Source organism: Sinocyclocheilus anshuiensis, unplaced genomic scaffold (genome assembly GCF_001515605.1).
Source record: "Sinocyclocheilus anshuiensis isolate Anshui unplaced genomic scaffold, SAMN03320099.WGS_v1.1 scaffold552, whole genome shotgun sequence".
NCBI classification, from domain to species: domain Eukaryota; kingdom Metazoa; phylum Chordata; class Actinopteri; order Cypriniformes; family Cyprinidae; genus Sinocyclocheilus; species Sinocyclocheilus anshuiensis.
Window position 1 is genome coordinate 1,934,065 of NW_015554362.1, and position 9,804 is coordinate 1,943,868.

The 9,804-nt window shown below is 36.6% G+C and overlaps 1 protein-coding gene across 4 annotated transcripts in view; it reads right to left on the reverse strand.

Moving 5' to 3' along the window:
- Positions 1-9,804, reverse strand: part of znf385d (zinc finger protein 385D) — a 68,753-nt gene that overhangs the window by 20,317 nt on the left and 38,632 nt on the right. For all 4 annotated transcript variants that reach the window (XM_016464349.1, XM_016464346.1, XM_016464347.1 and 1 more), the window contains exon 4: positions 4,304-4,475. In XM_016464349.1, the coding sequence (XP_016319835.1) occupies positions 4,304-4,475 (172 nt within the window). The remainder of the gene's footprint in view (positions 1-4,303; positions 4,476-9,804) is intronic.

A 9,804-nucleotide genomic window follows, 5' to 3' on the forward strand; every position in this document is an offset into this window, starting at 1 on the left:
TGTTATTTAATAAGAGAAAAAAGAAAACCTTGAATTAAACACATTAAATAGCCAATCCAAAAGAGAAGACTATCTCGCGCGCTGCTATCTGCTCTCTGAAGCCACCCTATTAGTGTCTGAGCCTCTGCTATTCATTACATGCGGCAAATAAACTCTAGATGCTAAATGCAGCTTTCAGCCACCCCCACAATTCATCTCTCTGACATCTACGCACATTAATATTCATTACCGAGTGGCATTTTGACAAACAAATGCCCAGCTCGCCGCAAACGCTGGGAACGTTATGGCAATGTGTGATGCTGCGTTCGGTATGATGTGGCGTGATGTATCGGGAGGTTTCTGGCCCTGCGTGATCATGTACTCAACTGGGTCACGGTGCCCTTCTTTATTCGCAGGCTTTATTAATGCAAACAATACACCGGTTCGATTAGTTTTCTGATAACGGCAGAGGTAGGTCACCGATCCATGCTTTTCCATTCAGAGATACAAAGGAGGGAACTGACTAAAATGAATTGCGCTGATGATAAAGCCATTTATTTGCATGTGGTGCACGTATTGTTTTAGCACTATTCACTAAAGAAATTATGCAAATTGCACAGCACAAATGTATACAAAAGACCTATGTTAATGCAGTGTGTACATGGTGCAAAACCCAATTTTGAGTACTAAAGAGTGTAGGATGCAGCAGACCACAGTATCATGATCTAACATATTTAATGTGACTCCACAGCGTCATTCCGCAATAGCACCAGGTTTATGAATAAGGCGTAATCAGTAATAAATATCATTTACAAAGAAAGGACACAGAAAATAATTTAAAAAAAAAACTGAATATTATTTTTTAACACATTTAGTGCCTGGTTAAACTGGATAGCCATGGAGTCAAAAAAGATGATGCATATAGTTGCAATTAAATAAAGTACTGCAGAAGATAAAGCTGTACTTACTGCAAGGAATAGTTCACCCAAAAACTAAAATTTGCTTAGAATGTACTTACCCACAGGCCATCCAAGATGTAGATGAGTTTATTTCTTCATCAGAACAGATTTGGAGAAATGTAGCATTGCATCACTTGCTCACCAATGGATGCTCTGCAGTGAATGGGTGCCGTCAGAATGAGAGTCCAAACAGCTGATAAAACACCACAATAATCCACACCACTCCAGTCCATCTTGTTAAGTGCAAAGTTGCATGTTTGTAAGAAACAAATCTGACATTGAGACGTTTTTAACGTCCTCTAGTCCTCTATCCAAAATATTGCTTTCCCCAGTGAAAAAGTCGTCTTGTCTGAATCAGGAGTGAAATATGCACAGATCAAGTGCTGCAAGCGAAAACAGTCCAAAACAGCTCTAAACAAATATGTGGGTGGATTTTGATGTGAGAGACAAAAGGAGATGGACTTTTTCACCGGAAGAAGCGTTGGATTATGGACTTGCATTTTGAGCAGAAACAATGGTTTGAAGTTTAAAACGGCTTATTGATGGATTTGTTTCTTACAAACATGCAGCTTTTGGCTTCATAAGACATTAATTGATGGGCTGGAGTGGCGTGGATTACTTGTGGATTATTGTGACGTTTTTATCAGCTGTTTGGACTCTCATTCTGACGGCACCCATTCACTGCAGTGCAAGTGATGGAATGCTACATTTCTCTGTTGCAATGAAGAAACAGACTCATCTACATATTAGATGGCCTGAGGGTGAATACATTTTCAGCAAATTTGAATTTTTGGGTAAACTATTCCTTTGAAAAAAAAGTGTTGCCAAAAAAAAAAACAATTTGCAGAAAAATTGTTTCATCCACATGCATTTTGCAATTATGCTTAGTTTTCGTCTTTTGCAGTATTTTTAACTATATTAATAATCATTTTGACTTTAATAAGTCAAAAAAAAGAGCCAAATGTGTTGCAAAAGAATTGCCACCAAGAATGTTTTGCAGAAAAAAATTTGTTTCATTTACATGCAGTGGGGTTCTTTTTGCAATTAAATACAGCTTTGTCGTTTGCAGTATTTTATTCCACTGAAAGACTGCATGCAAAACCATTGCAACCGTTTAGTGAACTCACCGCAGAGTGTTGACAAGAACAACTGTTGGTGACAAAAACATGTTATGAATTGCACAATGCACACAGAACACAAACTGCAAACGCTAGTGCATCTTTTGTGTTTGTGTTTGGTGTTGCATCTACGAGTCCAAACAAACTGCATTTTCTCTGGCTCATAGGGATGAGGCATTGCTTCATAAGACAATAATGGCTTGTGGAGGAGCGTCTCTCAGACTACAGACTACAAAATGCCACAAATTAGATTACACCAGGTGTTTTAGCACAAATAGGCATTTTCATTGGGCAAGCATGACTGCTGGGCCTAAACAGGCAGAACAAAAAAGAGTGAAGTAAATTACTGGTTCCAGAACAGGTTCCAGACATGTGTTGAGTGCACCTAATTCCACAAAGTGCTTACATACACAATTTTGTGCCATGAGACTCCAGCAACCTGATCCAGCTGTAATCCTGCAGAGAATACAGCGAACCCCTGGATCGCTAACAAACACACTCAGGAGGATGCTGTTTGCTTTGGATCATCTGAAACTGCAGTACGAGTCATATTGAACCACCAGAGCGATATGTATAACTTCACTGTACTGCGGAAGAATATCAAGATCAGGAGAGGTCAATGAAAACCAGAACCTGAAGTGGGCGTCATGCTATTTTCCACTGGTGCACATAAACATGAAGTACTGTACTGGTGCAATAGCAACACAATTACTGCAAAACGCTTGGACCCAAATTATGGCCTTTAAGCCGATTCTTGGAAGATATTTCTTGTTTCCAGTTCAGAGAGAGATCTTTGTGACAGAAATAGAAGAGGAGGTCAAGTCTTGTCCAGGGAAATCTGATGAATGTTTCTTCTGTAGCACAAAACGGCAATAAATAGCAGAACTTCAAACAGAATCTTACATTTTTTCTGAGTGCTCTTTGTGCGTGCAAAACTTGTCAATACAATGCTGGGTGGTTTCTTAATGGCACAAGTAACCCTCAGTTCAATATGATATTATGGGCCCAATTGCAAGAAAGTATACAGTAACTCAGTGGTTCCCAACCCTGGTCCTGGAGGCACCCCAACATTGCACATTTTGCATGTCTCCTTTCTCTGACACACCAATTTTAGGTCTTGAAGTCTCTACTAATGAGCTGATGACCTGAATCAGGTGTGTTTGATTAAGGAGACATGCAAAACGTGCAGTGTTGGGGTGCCTCCAGGACCAGGGTTGGGAACCACTGCAGTAACTTACAGTGATGCTTGCAACGAGCTGCTGGTCTTTAGATATGGCTCAAAAATAAAAGCGTGGTCACATGCACATCTCGTGAGCATTGCGGCAATTGGTGCAATGAAGAATTTCACCTAATTGAGTTTCCTGTGGAAAGAATTCCCTCTACTCATTCCAAATTCAAGTCTGGTGAACTCTGACACACGCATTTGCAATGCCGACCAATCCGTTGTTAAGCCTGACATCACACACCACTGTTTCTGGGTCCAAACGCTCTATTAGATGCCTTAGCAAACCAAAAAAATGGTGCTAACATTCGCTAACAGTGTGCTGTAACTCTACCGAAAAATCATGACCTTAACCTTTATCCCCATTGCAGATTTAAAAAAAAATAAATCATCCTTTATTTAGAGTTGATTTATTTGCTAGCCAGCAGTATAGCATTGGATGTTTAATTTGTTATTTATTCCTGTATCATTCATTTTCTCGTGCTTTCTTGCACTTGCGAAGTTTCGCCGAGCAACAATAACTGTGACCACACCTTATTTCTATTTTTGTTTTTTTGCTATTTTATTGTCTGCCAATCTTTATTTATTTATTTTACTTAATTTTGTTTACATGCATTGTGTTTGCATTATTTTTTATTAACTATATGAATCATCATTTCAACTCCAAAAAGTGTAACTGCATCTTTTTTGCCATTTTATTGTACACCATTCTTTGAAATAATTTATTTTATGTAGTTTTATTTACATGCATTATGTCTACAGTATTTTTTATTAACTGTATATAAATCATTTTGTCTCCAATAAGATGCAGGTTCTTTTGCTGGGATTGCATGCAGAATTGTTGCAACAGCTTTCTTTCACCTACAAAGACACTTTCTTTTCACACACTCTGCTTTCTGTATCATATACTGTATGTTTATCACAAACAGTTCAAGACGAGTTTCATACTGAAGTCTAACACTTTAGGGTATGAGCAGCAATCACGAGCGATGCTTGTAAACATGAGAAAACGTTTCTCCTCTTACCCTTTCTGTCAGTGTTGCTGGCTGCTGTGGAGGGAGAGAGGCCCTTAGGCGGCTCCTTGTTGGTATTTTCCTTGGTGACCAGGGAACTCTTGTGTTTGAGGCATTTCGGAGCGTCCAAGGATTTCAGCTTCTTGGCATGTTTGGTGCCTTTGTAGTGGGCCAATGCCTGGCTCTAGGAAACACAAAACAGGCCAACCCGTGGAGAGGGCCAGCCCGGACCAGGTGTTAGCAACAGCAGACAGGGGCAAAGGAGCTCTGAGCCATGCGCAAACAAGCTGCTGGAAGCAGCGCTGCAATGTGGCACGCTCGCATTTTGTCGACATCAAACCACCCATCTGTGAGGGTGAAGGTGACATGACGCCCATCTTCAGTGCAGCCCAGTAAAATGCAGCTCTCATTATGAGAAAGCCTGCTTGCTTGTGAATCTTATATTGTCCAGTGTCTTTGTGTTTCACCTGTATGTGTCGACTGTCTGGATCTGCTCCAAAAGCTAATGAGCTGCCTACATATACAACATTTTAAGGCACGGTAGGCATGCAACACAATGAAAAGGACAACTTTCCAATTTTATATGTGAAAAAAAAAATCATAAATCACTGCAATGTGAAGCTAAAAATGTTTTAATAATTTGGAGAAAGAAATTACAAATGTATGACTGCTAGTTAAAGGGGTCCTATTAAGCTTTTTCACTTTTTCAACTTTAGTTAGTCTGTAATGTTGCTGTTTGAGCATAAAAAAGATCTGCAAAGCTACAAAGTTCGAAGTCCACTTCAAAAGGAGATATTTTATTTAACAGAAATCACTTTTCAAAAACTACAACGAACGACTCGTTTGGACTACAAAGCATATTTTCCGGGATTTGTAATATCACAAAGATCGACGAATGGGACGAGACCTGGTTGAGCTGCACTAGAGAAGGCAACAAGTGCCTTATCACTATGTCGGAGACACGCTAGCTTTCTCAAGGCAGACGAACTTAGAGTGGTTACAATCATCCGGGTTTATATTGTGCTCAAATTGATTTGATATTGACGCAATCTTTACACTGAAGCTCGCAGGCGGCTATGGTAAGGGGCGTGACATTTCCCGACCAGGCGCCGAGTGCTGCCAATCACAACACACACTGGCCCGGCTAACCAATCACAGCACACACTGGCCCGGCCTGTTGTATTTCAATTTAAGATCAATTATACTGCTTGGCAAGCATCAAGAAAGTGAGTGGGTTTGGATAATTGCAAAAAATTGGAATAAAAATATATATGATGATTAAACTTTTTTTATTATTAGTCATAGATATTTTAATATATATTATATGTATTAAATACATTACCATTATATATTAATTATATAAAACGAATGTGCTAAATTCGTTATTTTTTCCTGTTTAAAATGAATATTTTCTGTTTTGTTTATGTTTTTTTTTTTTTTGTAGCTTCGTTCATCAATCTAAACACAGGGTAAAAACACAACATAACATTCATTAATTCATTAATTAAAACCATTCATTAGAAAGTTTTAAATATTTTGTGACACTAAATTTGTCTTTTTTTCCTCAAGGCTTTCATTTGCAATATTCTAAGCCAGCATATATTCTTCGCAGAGAAGGCAATCCTATAATGCATTGTGGGAAAAAAAATATATAACTGGAGCAATTCAATACCAGCTTCTTCATTTTATGCCTATTCAATGTTTTCTTCTGCCAATATAATAGTAATGTCTTCTATAAATCAATAAATATCGATTTACTGTGATTAATTTCATGATTTAGCATACTTTAATTGCATCAGTCAAACAGCACAGACTTCTGTGAATAAGGTGCAACATATAATGAGCTTAATTTACATATAAAGGAGACGTGTTTGTGCTGGAAAGAATGACAATGACTTCAATTAAACATGCACAACATTAATTCGGCACATTTAGTGCCTGCTTAAACTGGAATGATTAACTAATCAGCATATCATGTAATTCCTTTGACTATCAATTTCAGCTGATTGACAGTGATTCATTCTGATTTATTCATTACTAAGGTTCATATAATTTAAAAATGGACTATTTTGCCTAATATCAATGTATCTTATGCATATGTATTAAATTATAACCTCAGTAGCATTTTTGAGTCTCCTCGCTTGAATCACTTGATTAAGGTGGTTTCATTTCAGTCAGGATGTTCCCTTAGAAGGCAGCTCCCTATGAAGGAGGTAGACCGCAAGCAGCTCACTAGGTTTTGGCTTAGTCTCTTTGAGTAATGGAATGGAATAAAGAGTCTGACAGAGAAGAAAAGAATGGCCTCTCCCAGTCGTCCATGTGTGAGGTTATTATCCCGTATGACACAGACCCATACATAAAACTTCCAGCTCATCGTGGCTGACTTGGTGGGAAACAAATCTTTTAATATCCGCGGGCACAATGTAGGTAGCTTCAAACGCTCTGTGCCATTTGCTTTCACCTTCAAACGAGATTTATTACGGCTCACTTGGACCGGGCCATTCGCAACGCCTTTCAATTGTCCTTGTTTACCTCAGCACTATCTCCTGGACGCCTGTCTGACATTGCTAGCAGCGGGGAGGATACTATCAAGAGACGGCCAAACACTTCTTTGAATAATTAACATTTTATAAATTACTATTTAAAAAAACAAAAAAAAACAAACATGAGTAGACACACATGCTAGTCCAGAAATAACTTTGTTGCCTATGGTAAGTTAATCAAAATAAATAAATACAGTTAAATAATAAATAGAAACTGATAAATAAATATAAAAAGTTACAATAATTATATTTATATTTAATAATTATGCATAATTAAAACAAATTATTATATATTTATTACTGGCAATAAAATGGTATTTTGCATTATTTTCCAATTGTGAGTAAGAAAAAATCGATAACATTAAATAATAAATGTATAAAATTATAAATCAACATAAAAAGTTACAATTGTTATATTTCTATAATAACTTCACAATTACATGTATAAAAATTATAAATGATGCATAATTACAAAATGTTATATATATATATATATATATATATATACACACAAACTGCATTTTGCATAAGGCGAGTAATTTAGAAAAATAAATAAAGAATAAAAATATTTAAAAAGTTACAATAATTATGAATAAATACATTTCTATTTAATTTAATAATTGCATTGGTAAAACTAGGTAAAACTGCTGTTTACCTACCAAAGCTGATCTTTACTCATTTTGGTGAGCATTCAATTCAGACCTTGCTAACAACATATTTCATACTCACATTCTTCTCACGACTTATTTCTTTACAATACCAGCTTGCTTGCCAGAGAGGTAATTTTGTAAAGACATTAAGGGCAGATATGCCTTTATGAAAAGCAATAAGACGTCATGATGATCAGACTCCTTTTGATATATTGTATTTGTACAAATAGCAGTGCGATATGTTTGTGTACTGTGTATATTCGTTACGTGTATATATAAAAGCACACACATATAGTATATATTTTGAAAATATTTCCATGTATTTGCATGTATATATTTATTTGATATTATAGATAAATAGATAGTGTTATGAAAATGGCTTTAACACCATGATAGATGGGATGTTTCCCGACACCTTCCAGCTATTCGTTCCGTCAGCCAATCACAGGGGAGAATGCAGTGACACAGATTAATGTCATGTGCAATCTGAGCTGCAGTCAACCATTCATTAAACGCACGTCACGGAAGAGCTGGCACTGTGATGGCCGAGAGCGGACGCCCGACGAGGAGGAAGTCAGTCCTGTCCCATGAGCCTTTAACTAAGACGGGCACCTGCAATGGGACACTGTTAAATGACGCTATCAATCAATCATGGCAAAAGCAAATTAGAGCCGCAGTCTGTACTTGGCAGGCAAAGAGCAAAGCTCTTCAAAAACTAACTAGGTTTTCTTTCCCCTGCCATTATATTCTGTATTTATAATTCATACGCCCAGAAGAATCCATAACCAAGTGTCTCATATTTATGTGAGTAACAAACATATAGGGTCTAAACTAAATATATGCCAGTAAGTTCAAAATAAATAATGTAAAAAGTTATTAAAAATAAATAAAAACAATTATAAGTCATTTAAAAACATTTAAATGATAATTCATTGTAAAATAAAATTTAAAAAAAAGACAAGCATGTGAGTAACAAAGATAAAGATGCTAGTTCAGAGCTAACTTTTTGGCAGTAAGTTGGGGAAAAAAATTAATATAAAAAGGTATAGTAATTATAAACAATAAATATTTAAAAAAAATGTAAATTAATATTATAAATACTTTTATTGTTTAAAGAAAAAAAAAGACATGCATGCTGAGTAAAAAAAAACATGCATACTAAGCTTCAGAACTAACTTTTTGACAGTAACTTTTTGACAGTAAGTAAATATAATATTATTAATATTATTAAAATATTAATAATATTATTTAATAAATAATATTAAATCATACATAAATACAAATATAAAATAAATACAAAAAGGTAATAATTATAACAACAATTGTAAATAATTCTAAATAAAAATATTACAAATTCTAAATAATTCTAAAAATAAAAATAAAAAAATAACAATAAATAAATAAAACAAAGCATGACAGCGAAGAGCTGCCACTGTGATGGCCAAGCCTTAACTAAGATGGGCAACAGCAATGGGACACAGTTAAATGACACTTTCAATCAATCATGGCAAAAGCAAATTAGAGCTACATTCTCTGTGTTTGGCAGGCAAAGAGAAAAGCACTTCAAGAACTAACTAGCTTTTCTCTCTCCCACCATTATAAAATGTATAATTCATACGCCCAGAAGAATCCATAACCAAGTGACTCATATTCAAATAGACCTGTGGCGATATATATAAAAACCAAATGTCATTTTCAAAAGTCGCCCGGCACGCCTGGCTGGACTCTGTAACTCTCCAGAAGCCATTTAATTTTTGAAAATGTGCCGCATAAAAGCATCCTGGTCTCAGATTGGAGCTGATTGGAAGCTGGAACACAAACGGCCAATGATAATGAGGCTTTGCTGAGAATACAGCGTGATTTGAATGCATGACGCTCTCTATGATTGGCTGCTGGAAAGCTACAGGGCATGTGATTGGTCAACAGCAGCCCCGCCCACTCATCCTGTCACACGGTCCTGACGGATGCGCATAATGTGCTGTGATTACTATTTGATAGGCCTATTACAGCTTAATATCTGACAGTGACGGTGTAAATGACCGCCTAATAGAGCGGATATGGGAAATGCTATTATGATTATTTTTGCTTTAGTTTTGATTATTTATGCTATTAGGATTTTTTGGTTGTGAGGCCGGTTGGATGTACTGCCAAATTCTCTGAAACGCCTTTGGAGACGGCTTATGGTAGAGAAACGTTCAATTCACGGGCAACAGCTCTGGTGGACATTCCTGCAGTCAGCATGCCAATTGCACGCTCCCTCAAAACTTGCGACATCTGTGGCATTGTGCTGTGTGATAAAACTGCACATTTTAGAGTGGCC